Source organism: Panthera leo, chromosome B4, assembly GCF_018350215.1.
Source record: "Panthera leo isolate Ple1 chromosome B4, P.leo_Ple1_pat1.1, whole genome shotgun sequence".
Classification (NCBI taxonomy): Eukaryota; Metazoa; Chordata; class Mammalia; order Carnivora; family Felidae; genus Panthera; species Panthera leo.
Window position 1 is genome coordinate 79,118,871 of NC_056685.1, and position 18,127 is coordinate 79,136,997.

The 18,127-nt window shown below is 45.9% G+C and overlaps 2 protein-coding genes across 5 annotated transcripts in view; one reads left to right on the plus strand and one right to left on the minus strand.

The window, feature by feature from the left end:
* CSAD (cysteine sulfinic acid decarboxylase) overlaps positions 1 to 9,052 on the minus strand; it is a 30,980-nt gene extending 21,928 nt beyond the window's left edge. For 2 of the 3 annotated variants that reach the window (XM_042946651.1, XM_042946650.1), the window contains exon 1: positions 8,748 to 8,957. The gene's annotated coding sequence lies outside the window, so the exon portion shown is untranslated. Of the gene's footprint in view, positions 1 to 8,747; positions 8,958 to 8,983 lie in introns of those variants that run through there. The other variant, XM_042946652.1, reaches the window with a different exon arrangement.
* Positions 8,940 to 17,388, plus strand: ZNF740 (zinc finger protein 740). Of its 2 annotated transcripts, none has more exons than XM_042946654.1 (7): positions 8,940 to 9,088; positions 9,960 to 10,472; positions 12,899 to 13,048; positions 13,401 to 13,490; positions 13,939 to 14,062; positions 14,371 to 14,489; positions 15,459 to 17,388. In XM_042946654.1, exons 2-7 carry the CDS (start codon positions 10,464 to 10,466, stop codon positions 15,546 to 15,548), a joined length of 582 nt encoding a protein of 193 aa, XP_042802588.1. In that variant the 5' UTR covers positions 8,940 to 9,088; positions 9,960 to 10,463; the 3' UTR covers positions 15,549 to 17,388. The 2 variants fall into 2 exon arrangements, with proteins under 2 accessions (XP_042802588.1, XP_042802587.1); XM_042946653.1 differs by having other exon boundaries at positions 9,960 to 10,272.
* Positions 17,389 to 18,127: the final 739 nt, after the last annotated feature.

The following is an 18,127-nucleotide window of genomic DNA, read 5'->3' on the forward strand; positions in this document are numbered from 1 at the left end:
ACCAGTATACGAAAGTGCCCGTGATCTTGGCCTCGGTGGCAGAGTATGCCTATCAAACTTCTGAATCTTTTTAATTTGAGTACAATATGATATCTTAGAATGGTTTCATTTTAGTTGAACATCTGCATTAGTCAATTTTGCTGTGGTAACTAACGGCTTCAAAATCCCACGGGCTTGCAACAACAGAAGTTTATTTCTCTTTCATGGTTTACATTGGTGGTGGGGTTGGCTCTAGTCCTGACCCACGTGCCTTTATTCCACGACCCAGGCTGAAGGAACAGCCCCTATCTGGGACACGATGTTCTCATGGCAGAAGGAAAGGAACAAAAGGCAGAGAAAACCACGCAACGACTCTTAAAAATTCTGCTCATACCTGGCATATGGCACATCCGCTCATATCCCATTGACCAAGGCAAACCCCAGGGCAGCGGGGTGAGGATGTATGTTCCTCTCACAGGGGGGTGCTGCAAAGCTCATGGCGATGGGTGAAGATGTAATCTCTCATCACAAGGTCATGAGACATAGGCCCTTAAAATTTTGCATTCTGTTTCACCTCAGTCCACACCAACCCACCTCACTCATCTACATTACCTGCCTGGCCCTATAGATATCCAAGTTGAAACCACTGGTCTAAATGCTTCCTCTCCTTTTCCCTCAAGGATACCCTCTCGGTTATCCCCTCACTTCTTCAACTCTCCTTCCTACTACTTCTTTCTCACAGCATTTTAAATAGCTTAAACCAAGGGGCGCCTGGGTGGCTCAGTGGGTTAAGTGTCTGACTTTGGCTCAGGTCATGATCGCATGGTTTATGGGTTCAAGCCCCGCGTCAGGCCCTGTGCTGACAGCTCGGAGCCTGGAGCCTGCTTCGGATTCTGTGTCTCCCTCTCTTTCTGCCCCTCCCCCACTCATGCTATCTCAAAAATAAACATTAAAAAATAAATAAATAAATAAATAAATAAATAAATAGTTTAAACCTCACACATTCCCACTCCAGCTGCCCCCTACCTTCCTAAAAGGGCTGTCCCCACTCCATCTTCATTTTCTCTCCTCTCACGCTTTCCTCAGCCCACCACATAGCTTCCACCTTCAAAGCCACCAAGAACTTCCAAATCCAATGGGCACATATCACCCTTATCCGAGCAACATTTTCTTTCACTGGCTCCATTGGATTACCACCAACTGTTTCTCAGTTCCTTTTGCATTTTCACCTCCCCCTGGCCCTCCCTGAAATGCTGGAGTCCCTCAGGGCTCTGTCCCAATACTTCTTTTACCTGTAATCTGCACCACTCCCTAGACAACTGCATCTGTGCTTTGGGCTACCTCCTGGTAGCTCCTCCATTCCACACCTCTCTCCTGAGTCCACGTCCAGGAAGCCGCCTGCCCAACTTAGAAGTCTCATGGGCACTTCATACTCAGTAGCTCCAAAACTGAACTCAACATCAGCCCTCTCAAATACACTCTTCTTAGGTGTCCTGGTTTGATGAATGGCAACCATCTTCCACTGGTTACTCAAATCTAGATTCTGACTGATCTCCTGCCTCCTCATCCTCGACTGATTTTTTTTTTTCTTTTTCATTTAATCCTCAAATATTGTCACATCTTTCTCTCATTCAAAAACATCAGCATCACAGTAAAACCTGGATAAAGCTTCACTTTTTTCCTATGGGCTATGTTGCAAAATTCCTTTCCTTAACAAAAAAAAAAACACTTTAAGGGGAAAATGGTGACTTTCTAGTGGAGAAACCTGGTGGACCACCTTACCCAAGATTCAAGGCAACATCACCAATAATGGGACAGACTGACATACCAGCCCTTCTGATGTGAGGCATTGAGAAGCACTCAACATCACTCCTGTCACATTTCTGCCAAAAATGCATAACCTGAATTTAACAGGCATATCTAAATTGAGTGTAATTCTACAAAATAACTAACTTGTTATTTTCTCTTTTTTTTTCATGTTTTTATTTTTGAGAGAGACAGAACATGAGTAGGGGAGGGGCAGAGAGAGAGGGAGACACAGAATCTGAAGCAGGCTCCAGGCTCTGAGCTGTCAGTACAGAGTCTGACATAGGGCTCGAACTCACGAACTGTGAGATCATGACCTGAGCCCAAGTCAGACGCTTAACTGACTGAGCCACCCAAGCACCCCAGTAACTTGTTATTTTCAAAAATGTCAACATCGTGAAAATCAAAGAAATATTGAGGAAATGTTCCAGAAATAGAGACATTACAATCAAAAGGAATGTTTGAGGGGCACCTGGGTGGCTCAGTCGGTTAAGCGGTTAAGTGTCTGACTCCTGATTTCAGTTCAGGTCATGATCTCTTGGTCATGAGATCAAGGGCCATGTCGGGCTTAGCACAGAGCTCCGAGCCTGCTTGGGATTCTCTCTCTCTCTCTCTCTCTCTCTCTCTCTCTCTCTCTCTCTGCTCTTCCCCCAATCCTACTCTCTCTCTCTCAAAAAAAAAAAAAAAAAAAAAAAATTAAAAAGGAATGTGTGAACTTAAATCGGCTCCTGGATAAGGAAGAAAAAACCTGCCACAAAGACCATTATTGGAACAACTGGTGGAAACTAACTGTGCATGGCATCATAAATATTAGTATTCGGTCAGTGTTAAATTTCCTGAATTTGATCACTGGATTGTGGTTATGTAAGAGAATATTCTTACATATGCGGAAACATTTAGCAGAAAAGGAGCATGATATCTGCAACTTGCTCTCAGGTCAGAAAAAGGCAACACTGTATGTATCTATAAACATTTTTAGAAGAATAACAGCTTTATTAAGATATGACTCACATGGGGCACCTGGGTGGCTCAGTCGGTTAAGCGTCCGACTTCGGCTCAGGTCACGATCTCGAGGTCCGTGAGTTTGAGCCCCGAGTCGGGCTCTGGGCTGATGGCTCAGAGCCTGGAGCCTGCTTCCGATTCTGTGTCTCCCTCTCTCTCTGCCCCTCCCCCGTTTGTGCTCTGTCTCTCTCTGTCTCAAAAATAATAAAATAAACATTAAAAAAAATTTTTTTTAAAAAGATATGACTCACATACCAGGAAGTTCACCCTTTTAAATTGTACAATTCAGTGGGTTGTTGTTTTTTTTTTTAGGATATTCACAAAGTTGTACGTCGTTCACACTTTTTATTTATTTATTTATTTATTTATTTATTTATTTATTTATTTATTTTTAAATTCTCATGCCTGGGTATCAACTCAGACTATTTTTTAATTTTTTTTTTTTTCAACGTTTTTTATTTATTTTTGGGACAGAGAGACAGAGCATGAACGGGGGAGGGGCAGAGAGAGAGGGAGACACAGAATCGGAAACAGGCTCCAGGCTCCGAGCCATCAGCCCAGAGCCTGACGCGGGGCTCGAACTCACGGACCGCGAGATCGTGACCTGGCTGAAGTCGGACGCTTAACCGACTGCGCCACCCAGGCGCCCCTCGTTCACACTTTTTAATCCCAGAACATTTTCATCACCCCAAAGAGAAACCCCATACCTGTTAGCAGTCATTCCCCATGCATTTTTAAAAGACTTTAAAAAGATGGAAAAAGCCTTCAAAATATTAATAAGTTATTCCTGGATATTGGAATTATAGATTATTTTCATTTTCTTTTCTAAATTTTTTTCATGTTATTTTGAGAGACAAGAGAGCATGCATGCACAACGGAGGAGGGGCAGAGAGAGAGGGAGAGAGAATCCCAAGCAGGCTCCCACAATGTCAGCACAGAGCCTGACATGGGGCTCGATCTCACGAACCGTGTGATCATGACCTGAGCCAAAATCAAGAGGAGACAAGCTTAACTGACTGAGCCACCCAGGTGCCCCTATTTTGATTTTCTTATACACCTATACTTTTAAAACTTTATATGATAACTTCATATTACATGTGTAATTAAAATAAAGGTTATTATTTTTTTTAATGTTTATTTATTTCTGAGACAGAGGAAGACAGAGCACGAGTGGGGGAGGGGCAGAGAGAGAGAGGAAGACACGAAATCTGAAACAGGCTCCAGGCTCTGAGCTGTCAGCACAGAGCCCGATGCGGGGCTTGAACCCACGAACCGTGAGATCATGACCTGAGCCAAAGTTGAACGCTCAACCGACTGAGCCACCCAGGCGCCCCGTAAAATAAAGGTTATTTTTAATCAACAAGAAAAATTAAGGAATTTAAGGAGCAGTAAGAACTCTAAAATATAAAAAATCACCAGGCTCAAGAATGGCCTTAGTACATCACATGGTTTCCCAACTCCTTGATCCACTATCATTAAAAAGGTCTAACTGGTCACAAAGGTAGCCAGCTATATAGTGCTCATTTCTATTACACAACCCAAAAGGCTCTCAGAGAGAGGAACGGGCTCAGCTAGTTCAGCAAACACTGACTCAGTATCTGCTTGGGGGGCTGTGTCTGCCCTGTGAGCTCCAGCTGACAGACCAGTAGGGAGGTGAACAGGTAAAATAAAGGCTCACTTGCCACAACAGAATGGAATGCTCACAAGGAAAGGCAGAGCTGGTTAATTCTGCTCAGATTGGCCCAGGGCAGTCTTCAAAGGGAAAACATTCAGGTCTTAAAGGTGATAAAGAGCTGGTGCAGGAAAAGACTAATCAGGAATCTGTTAGGATACTATTTGAATAACTGATAGGGTGGGCCTGAGCGAAGAGCAGCGCCAAAGAAGTTAGGGAAGTCACGCACGAGGAGGCCTGCCTGTGGGCAAAAAACACCAGGGCAGTTTCTTAAAGCACTTTCTGCCAGGCTAATTGTTAGAAAGTGACAACACCGACCTCTGTACTGTCCACCTGCTAACAAATCCCATGGACTCAATACCCACATCCATAAAGGCACCAATTCTCCTTATATGTACAGTGATTTCTCTGCTTCTAGATTGTAAAGTCATGGGGGGTTAAGGTCTTATCTTTAAGGAAAGCACTAAATACAAAACAGGCACTCAAAAAAAAAAAAAAAAAAAAGATAGTTTTCACCTTCCCAACTCTCCACTCCCTTCCCCCAAGGTCTTGCACAAAGGCACTCAATAAACATTTGGATGAATAGACCAACTATTACCTGATACTGAGGAATAATGCTGCATTCCACTTACATTTTATTTGCATAGACCAAAAATCTGTATTAATGATAACTTAGAAAATTTGCAAAGGGTTTTCTTCTTTCTCAAAGCCTTCTCATCTATGACCTCATTTGATCCTGGCAGTAGAGCCAGAAATTAGCCTGAAAGGTATTTATTTATTCGCCCCAGCTTTCAAGATGAGGACTCTCAGTCCAGAGTTAATTTGTCCAAGATTACAAAGGAGACACAACAGCAAGCCTAGATCTCTGATTTTCTGAATTCTAGGCTAGTACCTCTCCCACTACAGTATTGGTTACCTTTAGGTCTGGCATTTCTAACTACCTCTTACCATACACAAAAATAAATTGCAGCAGAGAGAAAGACAAAAGCTGAAAATATACAACTATAAGAATGTCAGAAGGAACTATGGGGAGAGACTTTTTTTTGTAATGTTTATTTTTGAGAGAGAGACAGAGTACAAGTAGAGGAGGAGCAGAGAGAGAGAGGGAGATACAGAATCCAAAGCAGGCTCCAAGCCGTCAGCACAGAGCCCAATGTGGGGCTCGAACCCACACACCAAGAGATCATGACCTGAGCCAAAGTCGGACGCTTAACCAAGTAAGCCACCCAGGTGCCCCAAAGAGACTCTTAACAATAGAGAACAAACTGAGGGTTGACAGAGGGAAGTGTGTGGAGGATGGGCTAGATGGGTGATAGGTATTAAGGAGGGCACTTTTTACGATGGGCACTGGGTGTTGTATGTACATGATGAATCACTGAGTTCTACTCCTGAAACCAATATTGCACTACATGTTAACTGACTAAATTAAAAAAAAGAAAAGAAAAAGAAGGAACTACAGGGAAATATTTTTTTAATCTTGAGATAGCATCAGAGAAACCCAAAAGCCACAGGCAGATTTGACTATGGATAACTTCTAAAATTCTGTATAGAGAAAGACACCATTAAAGTGGTTAAAGATAACGCATGGCTTTATCCCCCCCCCTCGTTATTTTACCCACTCCATGTTTTCCAAAACAATTTTTGCTCTCTTTGCAATTATTCTTTTCCATCAAAAATTTAAAATCAGATTAAGTTCCATGCAAAGTCCTGTTTTAATTAGAACTTAACTTAATCTAAGGCAAAAACTTATGCCGTTACACAAGCGTTTCTATTCACAGACATGGTAAAACTCTTCATTTAACTAAGACCTTTTTGTCTTTCACTAAGATAGTCTGGTTTTCTTAGTATATGACTTGTAGTTTTCTGTTAAATTTATTTCTAGAAATGTAATATTCTTGGGGGCACCTGGGTGGCTCAGTCGGTCAAGCATCCGACTTCTGCTCAGGTCTCACAGTTTGTGAGTTCAAGCCCTGAGTCTGGCTCTGTGCTGACAGCTCAGAGCCTGGAGCCTGCCTCAGATTCTGTCTCTCCCTCTCTCTCTGCCCCTCCCCTACTCATGCTCTGTCTCCCTCTCTCAAAAAGAAACATTAAAAAATTTTTAGAAATGTAATATTCTTACTGTGAGATTATTTCATTTTTATGATGTTGTTGTTCTTATATTTGATATATACAATTTTTGTTTGTTAACCTCATATCTGGCCATGCTGCTAAGCTCACTAGTTTTAGTATTTTGTCAATTAATTCCCTTTCTAGATGAATATACCACATGAAAATAATGAGACTTCTCAATGGCCAGGAGCTCCAGTACAATATTAGCTTTGATGGTAAACATTCCTGTCTTATTCTTATTTTTGATAGGAGATTTCAAATATTTTCACATAAAGCATAACTTGCTCTAAAAAAGGCGGGGGGGGGGGGGCTGAAAGACAACTGAAAAACTAAGAGAAAGGATTTTAAATGCATATAACAAGTAAAAAGTTAATATAACTTAGAAAAGCAACAGAAGTTGTCAACTCCAATATTAGTGACATGCAAGTTTAAACGATGAAATTACTATTTTTCATCTATCAAATTGGCAACTGCACTGAAAATTCATAGTATCCAGTATTGCTATGTTGTAGGAAATGGAGACATTCACACGTGGTTCTGAGTGAGCATGTAAATTGTTACAAACTGAAATTCAATTTTACAGAATTAAAATTTCAAATGCACATATCCTATCTACAAATCCATAAGCACAAAAGGATACCTATATAAAGATATTCCTTATGGCACTGTTTATAAAACAAAATAATGGAACTAACCTAAATGTTCATCAGGATGAGTCTAGACAAATCAAAGTACCAATATAAGTTTCAATTTTATGCAACAACTGTTAAAATGTTAAAGAACTTAGATGTCTACAATGTAGCACTTGTGTCTTGCACTGTAGGTGCTCAATAAATATACTCTGGATGAAAAAAAAAAAGAGAGAAGAAAAGTTTTGTATGAACATAGAAAAAAGCCTGGAGCGCCTGGGTGGCTCAGTCCGTTAAGCGTCCCACTTTGGCTCAGGTCATGATCTCACTGTCCACATGTTTGAGCCCCGCGTCGGGCTCTGTGCTGACAGCTCAGAGCCTGGAACCTGCTTCGAATTCTGTGTCTCCCTCTCTCTCTGCCCCTCCCCATTCATGCTCTGTCCCTCTCTGTCTCAAAAATAAATAAACATTTTTAAAAATTATAAAGAAAGAAAAAGAAAAAAGCCTGGAGGTGTATTTGCCAAACTGATAAAAGTGACTATCTCCAGGAGCATAGGATAGAAGAGGAAACTTAACATTTTTTGCCTTTTATTCTTTTGTGTGTGTGGACTTGCCAAAATAAATATGAGCTAATTTTTTTTTTTTAAATTAAAGACTCATTTCTGATGACGTTTCTCTATGTTATCTCAATTTTACAAGTCTAAGAGCACCAAGGTTTGCGGTCAATGGCTCAAAACATGAATTGCTCAGGGAAATGAAACCTGTATTATACAAATAGTTGGGAATTCCTTTCTTCTTTCATAATTTTTTTTCTTTTGATATCTCAATTAATTCTTCTAAACACACAACCTGATGGCACCTACAGCAGAAGCTGGGACCTAAATCGAATTGACATTTCCTTCCATTAAGTACACTTGACATAGTCCATCTTTAGTGGGACCTCTCCCGAATAGCTAAAGTTGGGAGATTTTGAAGACAGGCTCCAGTTTCCATTTTCCTAACGCCGGGCCCAGGGGCCACCCTGCATCACCAAGTCTCTAACGAACTAGTCTACTGAGGGGAGTCCTATGGCTTCTTCCTCCAGACGAGGAGACTAGTGTCAGAAGCTGGAAAGTCTGGAATGAAAGAATAAGCGGTATAAGGTAACAAGACTGGCCTCGGGGTGCGCGGTGTGTGTACACGGCAGACCCGTGCAAAGTTAACTCTTCTCCCAGCTGACTGGGCGCCCCCCAAATCTGCCGAGCTGGGCCTGATAGAAAACTCAGATAAGAGGACCTCGGAGCTGGGCCTGATAGAAAACTCAGATAAAGAGGATCTCGGCCGAGTTACGTGAAAAGGCTGGGTACAAACTATTCAGGCTCTATTTGGGGCTCCAGGCTGAGAAGCGACACGGCAAACGTCCGCGAAGAAGGGAGACAGATGGCGCTTTTTCAAGGAGCCCTACTTAACCAGCCCACCTAGCAGAACCCATCAAACAGCTCCCGGAGAACGTCACTTCACTGTCTTCGTTCCTGCCCTCAGCCAAGATGGCCGCCGAGGCGCGCCCGTACCATGGCGCACGCGCCGTACAGCCGGTCTTCCCTCTTCCCGTCCTTCCGCGCGCCGGCACCGCCCACTCACCAGCTGCACCCCCTCCCAGCGTCCTCAGCCTCACCCCCTTTCTGGCTGCTCCCGCCGGTCCAGGCTCCGAGCCCGGAAGTGGATATTGCGGCTCGGCTAAGAGGACGAGGGGGAGGGGGAAGTACTTCCGGGGAAACGGGCCCCGGGTTGGTGTTTGTAAACTTGCCTCGGTCCCGGCAGGGCAGCGACGGCCACGGGGTTGGCACGGTGCGCTGGGACCTGGAGGAGGCGCCGCGCGGCGGGGGAGACTGCGAGAGGCCGCGCCTGGCAGGTAGAAGCACGCCTCAGGGAGCGCAGCGTCGTCCGGGCCGGCGGCAGCGCCTCAGCAGCTCGCAGGCCGTGGGGCGCCGCGCGGGAAGGGGGAGGGGAAGGGAGGAGGGGCGCGTGGCGAAGGGAGGGGGCCGGAGAGGGGAAGGGGCCGCGCGCGCGCGCGTACCGCCCCCCAGGCCCGCCAGTCCGGCCGCGTCGCCCGCCCGGCGGAGGGGGCTTGCTTGGCGGGGACGCGGGCGCGAGCACGCACCTCGCGCGCTTCTCGGCGCTCTCCTCCGGCTTCTTGCGGTGGGGCGCTGCGGCTGGGTGGCTGGCTGGCAGGCTGGAGGAGGAGGAGGGAGGGAACGCGCAGCGCCGGCGTCCGTCCGCCTGCCTGCCTTCCACCTCCGCAGCGAGTTTCCGTACCTTCGGGCGGAATCGGAGAACGTGCACGTGTGGGCCGGCCCGGCGCGCACTGCCAGTCCGGTTGCTGCCTGCCGCTCAAGCGTCCAGCGATAGCCCTCGAGCTGTCCTCTACCCCAGTTCTGGCCTCCTTAATAGAGTGCGAGGTTCGCGGGCCGGCCCACTGGGCACAAAAGCCCCGAGGGGCCTCCGCCCCCTTCTATTCCTAAGATGGCAAATCCAAGCAGTTGGCCCGTTGCGGCTCCTCTATGAGAGGCCCCAATTACTTTTACTCCTGTTGGCAGCTCCTCTTTGCCCAGGAGACCAGTTTCTACTCCTGACCTAGAAAGAAAACTCTGCTTGACTAATGTCCTCTTTCTGAGGTTCATGGAAAGCGCCCAGCAAAAAAAAAAAAAAAAAGTTCAACCTACCACAGGTCGTAACCCCTGAGAATGTTGCACCTAACAGCCCCATTTCCTTTCTGGTTTCAGGTTTCTGAAACAGATCGTGAACTTCAACGAGAGGATTCAGTTGGAAAATCAAGACTGGCAAGCTTTTTCTTCAGACCATAGGCAGGATCCAGGCAGAGTCCAGGGATTCTTGGAACACCCATCTTCCCCTTGGAGGACACTAAGCTCTGTCTGAAGACAAAGGCAATTCAATATGGCAGCAGGACTGAAGGGACATGAAGGAGTTGTTACAGTGATTTGGTGACAGTTCTTCAAACAACAGTGTCTTAGGAAAGGTGGATTGAGAAACTCCTGAACTTTTGGGTTGCATAAGTGAGAAATCAGCATGGCTCAGGTAAAAAGCTATAGAATCCTCCTCCTTCAAGATCACTGGGAAGCGTGTTTGCAGTTTCACTCTTGAATGCTGTCCTAGTCAACATATTGACCAACCCAGTGAGCCAAGCTCTGTATTAAGCACCAGGGGGAGATCTAGAGGAAGGAAAGGAGACAGGCCACAGCCCCTGCCTTCAGGGAGCTTCCAGTCAAATGAAGGAGGTAGGCTATTCTGCATCACAGGCACTGATGGGACATTGCAAAACAACTACTCAGCTTACACTTGGTACATTAAGTGCTGAGGGGCATGAGGGAGTGAACAGTCTGGTGAATGCTTCATTTGTTTTTTTTTTTCAACAGGAATTAATTGAACTCCTGTTACATGCAAGGCATTGTGCTGGGGATACAAAGATGAATAAGATTGTCCCTGTCCCCAGCAAGCTTCCAGGCTAGTCGGGGTGGGGCGGGGGGCGGGAAATGAAGAAACAGTCTATTATTTATCTTTATATTCACAATACCTTGCATGGTGGTTGGCTAGCAATCAATGAATCTGTTGATTGAAGGAACGTGCAAAAATAGAGGTATGTACGCTGCAGAGGAGAGAAGGGTACCTCTGCCTGGATGGAAAAAAGCGGATGGAGCTTGAAGGATACAGAGGATTTTCCTAGGTAGACAAGCAGAACAGGGCAGTCAGATAAGGAGAACTGCATGGGCAGAGGCCTAGAGGCATGGGAGAATGCGATGAGGTTAGGAGTACTACAGGGTTTGCTGGTTAAGGAGGAAAAGATTCAAATGGGTGAGGGGGATAGGATAGGTAATGCTAGAGGGAAAAGTTAGGGTGAGGGAGTTGTTTCCTAGAGAAGTAAGAGTATAATCCCAGGGCTTTTTATGCCTTGCTAAGGAATTAGACTTTATTCTGTAAGGAATGGGAACTCTCTGAAGAATGTTAAGTAGCAGAGTGATGTCAGGTCAGTGTATTTAGAAAGTAATTGTCACTGTGAGGGTACAGGATGGATTGGAGAGACAGGATGATGTAATAGGTTGTTGTAAGTCTGGATAGCAAAGCCATGTGCAGGCACCCCCAGAGCTGCTCCCAGCTTTCTTCCAGGGACCCTCCCCTACCAGTCTCACCAGGATGGCAGCCTGATTACAGTATAATTGGCTTCCTTCCAGCTGCATGCATAGCTTCCTCCTTTCCATGCAGATTAGGAGCCCTTCAGTTTCTTCTTTCTTTATTTGCAACCCACTTCACAGCATCATGTTCACTCTTGTTTTGAGAACACTGCCTTTCACTAATCACTAACTGGGCCCTGCTAGACATTTATACCTTAGTTTCATTCCCATCAACCATGTGAGAGTAGATACTCTCATAAACATTTTGCATTTAAGGAAACTGAGGCCCAAAGAGGTAGAGTAATTTGCCCAAGATTGTACAGTGTAAATGGCAGAGCTAAGCTTTTCACCTGTAGACTTTTCTATCCAAAGCCCTTGAAGGAGAGAGAAGGGATCCTAGGATATACTAAAAGGAATTTCTTTCTTTCTTTCTTTTTTTAATGTTTATTTATTTTGGAGAGAGAGAAAGAGCACAAGCTGGGGAGGGGCAGAGAGAGAGAAGGAGACACAGAATCCAAAACAGGCTCCAGGCTCTGAACTGTCAGCACAGAGCCTGATATGAGGCTCGAACTTGGGACTGGTGAGATCATGACCCGAGCTGAAGTCGGATGCTCAACCAACTGAACCACCCAGGTGCCCCTAAAAGGAATTTCTAAGAGGAATTTTTGTAATAAGTCACTTGTGGAAGTTTGCTGACCGACTATTTTTTTGAAGTGTTTCTTCCTCCTCACCCCCCCCCCCCCAAAAAAAGGTATTTCTTCAGTAAAAAGAGTAAATTCTCTAGTGCTGGCTAGACTAAGTCAGTTGGAAGAAGGTAGCCATAAAAAAGAAATTTTCTTAATCATCCTTTGTTTAAGTATTGTCTAAAGTGTATATAGAACAGAGGATGTGAAAATATATGGATATGCACACAGCTAAATGACTGTGGGAGTCAAGAGAAAGTGATAATTCAATCCTAAAATCCTTCCAAGTGATTTAATTTTTATATCTCTTACAATTGACGGCACATGGGGAGTTTAAAATCCAAAGGGAGAAATGACCTGATTTTACTGATAAACATGTTTGTAGAACCTGATAGAATATATATGTGGCACCAGTGAGGTCTGCCAATCATAAGTGGGCTCTGAATCTGCTGTTGAGAGAGGAAGGAGGCAAGGTCTGCTAGAAATCTCCCCTTTCAGTGAGTCAGCAGGGCAGACACTCATGCCCATTCACAAGGCCTAGAAAACCTAGTAACACGCAGACACACCACACGCTATACCTAGCACTCTATTAATGCCAAAAGTGTTGATAATACCTGGTTATTCACTTGATGTATACCTAAATGCTGATAAATGACAAAATAAGTAACTTGTTCCTGGTGAGGTGAGTTAGGGAGGACTCTTGAAGGAAGCAGAGTTTCGCAGTAAGAGGGACACTCCCTAGAGAAGCACTTTGTTTGTGGCTGGGTGGAAAAGGTAGTTCTATAGAAGATGGCAGCGTGTTTTTGCCCTGCCCTGCCAGGTGACCTGACACCTCATCTCCTTTCAACTTAGGCAAGTCTCCTGGCTTGTGAAGGCCTAGCAGGTGTGAGTTTGGTTCCCACTGCAGCCAGCAAGAAGATGATGCTGAGCCAGATTGCCAGCAAGCAGGCCGAGAATGGAGAGCGGGCAGGTAGCCCTGATGTGCTGAGGTGCTCGAGTCAGGTACAGCATTTGAGTCTGTTGTGGCACCTGGGGATTGGGTGGCCCAAGCTCTCTGCCAGGAGATGTCGAGTTTTGATTCCTCGGTGCTTCTGTTTAGGGAACTGGGGAAAAAAGGATCCAGCTGGGGAATGAATGAATATGGGTATTTTAGAGAGCTAAGGAAGGTCTTTTCTATACCTACAACCCTTAACACCATAGTACTTGCAGAGGAAATGGATGGATGAGTACCTTCTCTAAACCTTTGGGGCAGGTCGTTATTCTCATTTATAACTTGTCTGAAAGCAGACAAGTTTGGTTTCCTATCTTGTATTCTGAGATAGACTGTGAGTTTAGATTTGATTTGTTTTCAAAGGGCCACCGAAAAGACAGCGATAAGTCCCGTAGTCGCAAAGATGATGACAGCTTGGCTGAGGCCTCTCATTCAAAGAAGACTGTTAAAAAGGCAGGTAATGGGGTAATCCCCAAGTTGGTACTGTTTTGTAATGGGGTAATCCTCCTCTTCTTCCCTCTGTGGTTCAACCTGAAACTTTCCCTAGATGTTTTGGTCACTTAATAGCCAGTGAGTGTGTTGCTCAGATTTCATCCATAGGTCACTTTGGTATTTGATGTCTGCCCTCTCTGGAACATCCTTCGTGAGGGAAGGAGGGTCAGGGAAGCATGGGATCCTGTGCCAAAGAGGCAGGTAGACATTCAGAGTGTTGAGTTTGATGGGGGCAGACAGCTTACCCGCACCCACCTTCTTCCTCAGAGGGTCTCTTAGTAAGCAGTGTGGGAGATTACAACATCAGAGAGATTATTTTGTCCGGCAACTGGAAATTGACCCAGATTAGAATGGAGGCAAAAAGGAGGCAGAGGGATACCCTTATGACATGCCTGATTGTTGCCCCCAGGTGGTGGTAGTGGAACAAAATGGTTCTTTTCAAGTAAAGATTCCCAAAAATTTTATTTGTGAACACTGCTTTGGAGCCTTTAGGAGCAGTTACCACCTCAAGAGGCACATCCTAATTCATACTGGTAAGTCTTTTGCTCGTATTTTCTGAGGAGAATAGTCTATGGTTTGTATTGTGTGTGTGTGTGTGTAGCTCTTGTTGGGTTTGTTTTAAAGGCTGGGTATTAGAAATAGAGGAGGAAGGTGAGTGAGTGAGCTAGAGAAATCACATGGCTCTGTTACAATCTAGTGTCACTGAGAACAGCAGCTTTGAGGACCTTTCCCATTAGGTGTCTGCACATTGCTAAAATTTAAAATTTCTGGAAAAATACCTGAAATGAAATCCCTGCCATGTGTACCTCCTTATATTAATTTCTCTCTCCACCTGGGCCAGGTGAGAAGCCATTTGAGTGTGATATATGTGATATGCGCTTCATCCAGAAATACCACCTGGAGCGTCACAAGCGTGTGCACAGTGGCGAAAAGCCCTACCAGTGTGAACGGTGTCATCAGGTAAGCTCACATGTCATCCATCCACCCCACACGTGGATTTTGCCTTCACCAAGAACCAGGGCCAGTTCCCATCCCCTGCCCGACAAGGGACCATCTAGTATTCCTGGCCATGAGAGAGTTAGTACCTCAGTGGGAGGTGTATCTCTCTGGCCTTACTGCTGATTGTAGGGAGGGGCCATAAGAATAATTGTAATAACAATAGCAGCATTTCTTGAGGACTTATTTTGTGCCAGGCACTGTGAGAGCATATTTGACATAGATTATTTTATTTAATTTTCATGTTAACTCCATAAACTAGCTGTGTTCCTGTCATGTCACATGTGGGGAAATTGAGATTTAAAGAGGTTAAGTTTCCTAAGGATACAGCAGATCAAGGGTAGAGCTAAGATTCAGTCAAACTTTGGAGCTGGTGCTCCTGGAAGGAGAAATACAATCTCTGCCCTCGGGGTCATATCTGATCTGATGAGAATGTAAGAGCTTGGACCAAAACAAGACAAGAACAAAACATGAGAAATGATAACAGCTAACATTTCCTGGTTGCTTTGCTCCACCCTCTTAAACTGAATCTCAAAATACTAGAATAAAAACTCCATGAGGCAGAGAATTTGCCCCTCTGGTTCTCCACTCTATCCTCAGCCCCAAGAACTGTACCTGCCTTGAGACAGACATTCAATAAATATTGGATGAATAAAGCAGCCATTCTGTGAGTAGGTACTTTTAGTCCCATTGCAGATGAATGTACCGATTAAGTACTGTTAGATACCATGTCCAAGGTTGCACAGCTACTAATTGGTAGAGCCAGGATTCGGACTTCAGAGCTTGTGTTCTTAACCACTGTGTGCTCCTGCCTTCTGTGTACATGCTGAGGGCATATGGAATGGGACCTGTGCCTCCCGTGTGGGGAAGACAACTAGCCAACAGGTAGCTGAGTTTCTCCTCTCAAGCACTTAATCCTTCCTTTCTTCTCAGTGTTTTTCTCGAACAGATCGATTACTCAGACACAAACGGATGTGCCAAGGGTGCCAGTCCAAGACTTCCGACGGGCAGTTTTCTCTATAGGCGCAAGGGGTCCTGGGTGGTGGGAGTGATCAGAAGAATTTACCGAAGAGCGCACCCCCTCTGGTCTGATGGTCCCACCACCACCCCGTCTGTACCTGTCCCCCTCCTGGAGGAGTGGACCCAGGAGACCAGAAGAGTGCATCAGGGGACAGCAGCCTCAGAGCCTCAGCTCTGTAAATAATCTGAGACTATGAGTATCTCGGGGAAGTTCCTACAGCATTCCTGGGTAGGGAAGCTAGTCCCTGGACCCTTGGCTGAGGTTATAGGTGGGGACTCAAGGTACAGGACCAAGACTGGTGTGGCTCCCACAACTTTGGACTCCAGCTGGCAGCTGAAATGGAAAGGATTGGGGAGAGGGATTTGTTTGTTTGTTCTATTCTTGTTTTTGTTTATTCAAAAGCAATTTTAGCAGGTACACTGTGGATAAAGGTAATATGGAGGCATAGAGCCCTGGTCAAAGCAGGGACTATGGCTGGTCCAGCCCTCCCCAAAACTGAGTTTTTAGTTGCAGTTGATCCTCAGTGTTCTGTAGCCCTGCACCTCACCTCCTGTTTGAAGGAGAGTAGGATCAGGGATGGCAGCTGAGCTTACTTTGGCCTCCTTATACACTGTAGGGACAGAAGGAAGAATGGTGAGAGGAGCAGACGAGGGCTGGGTCCAACCGGAGTGGACAGGTACCTCTGATTTCCTTCGGGAAAGAGCAAGAATTGTGCCCAGGGCTGATGTAATGGCCCAGGCCACACTGGTACCTAATGGGGTCAGCTCAAGTGCCTTTTGGAGGAAACTTGGGTGAGAGTGGCCCATGAAGCCCTTCCATGCCCCTTTTGGGCACTCGATCTTGGACATGGTTTGTGGCTACCTCGCTGCCATTGACTCCTGAGCCAGACAAAGGTGTCGAGCAGGTAGTCATGGATATCAAAGTGGGCTCTCTCTCCTTGTGCCCTCTTAGGAACAACCCGACACTAGTCCCAAGTTGGGCAACAACTGTTCAAGAAACAAAGGAGTTTGGTGTCCCCTAACATGACTGTTGAGCAGTGTGAGCTGCTTTCCCTGCCCAGTCCTATCACTGTATTCAGGTAAAGGAGATAGGGGTGTGGCTTTTGGTCCCAAAGAACAAGATCTTGACTTCCTTCTTAATGGCCATCCCTACCCGACAAAGAATGCAGGGGAGGGAGGTGCTGCAGAGAAAGGACTGAGGAGGAAACCTTTTGTGGGTTTTATTGTTAACTGTATTCTTTGCTCCTCTCTGCCCCAACACCACCACCTTATCTGCCCCCAAAAAAGTGATCAGGGGTGTATGTGTGTGTGCGCGCGCACGTGTGCATGAGTGTGTTCATTCACATGTGTGCTTGTGTTTGTATGCTTGGAGATGGCATATTATTGAGCCAAACCCTTTTCTGGCCCTCAACTCAGGGGAGGATGACATAAAGCAGCCCCCACCACCACCACCACCATGAAGGGTGCTTGGGGTCCCAGCAAGAGCTGAGGAACTCGGTTTAGGGGACTGAAGGGCTTTGTTTTGGAGGGAGTTTTTTAGATTGATTTAACAGGCTGGTTAGGGTGTTTAACCCAAGCCAGAGCTTGTGAACATGAATTTTCTAAAGTGAAATAAGAAACCCTTTTCCTGCTATGGAAGGTTCAGGGGGTTGATTGACCCCCACTGTGGCCTGCCCTGACCTGTTGGGGGAGTAATCATGGCGTAATCCTGGATGCTTGGTGAACCTGACCAAGGTGTCAGTGGGGATCTGAGATGGCAACTCCGGGAAGTGTGATTTCATTTCCTCCAAAATGTAGTGAACAGCAGCAGAAAATTCCTAGCTGTTACCTAATCAGGAGGAGATTGGGGCGGGGCGGGGGGGGGGGGGTGAAGCGGGGGGCGTCCATACCTCTGAAATGTGAGGATTCCAGGGAAAAAGAAAGGTGTGGCACCTTTCAGATTTTCCCTGATGGCACCTGAGATCCTTTGGGAGAGACACTAGGGAATGTGTTTGCCACCTGTGCTCTTCTAGCTTTATGCCGGCACTTCCATTTGATAGGGTCCAGAACCTAGACCTCGGTCCTTGGAGCTGCCCTGTTGTCCCTGCAAGCAGGTTATCTTCCTGTGTGTGAGTGAGCCCCTTTCCTGTTAGAGGGCTCTGCTGGGGCCAGAGTTGATCATTCACATCTGGCAGTGTATTCTCAGAAGGAGGCTACATTCAGAAAACAGTTGTCCCATGAGCACTTTTGAAAATAGGAGGCTTTGTTCACTGTCACTTGCAGCTAATCTGTGTAGAGTTGGGGTGTGGGTGGCTGGAGTCCCAGGAGTGACCTATGCGCCTACGTGTATGGACGTGTGCTTAGGTCAGAATGTGCCCTGGCCCCCCACAGCCTCAGCCTTTTGCCTGGGTGGGTGGGAGAGAGGGAATGTGTGAGCAGATGTGTGAAGAACCGTACCAGAAGCACCCCTGCCAAGGATTGGGTGTGGGGGAAACTCAGGAGCAGGTGGTTCGTTCAGTTGTCCAGGTGTTGAGGATCTGGGGCCAGTGATGTGTGAGGAGAAAGGAGCAAAGAGGTGAAAAGGAGTGATTCAGCCCCCCCCC

Coding starts and splice junctions, on each gene's coding strand:
- ZNF740 (XM_042946654.1), top strand. Junction 13,491..13,938: donor CAAAGAAGACTGTTAAAAAG/GCAGGTAATGGG, acceptor TGTTGCCCCCAG/GTGGTGGTAGTGGAACAAAA. Junction 14,063..14,370: donor GCACATCCTAATTCATACTG/GTAAGTCTTTTG, acceptor CACCTGGGCCAG/GTGAGAAGCCATTTGAGTGT.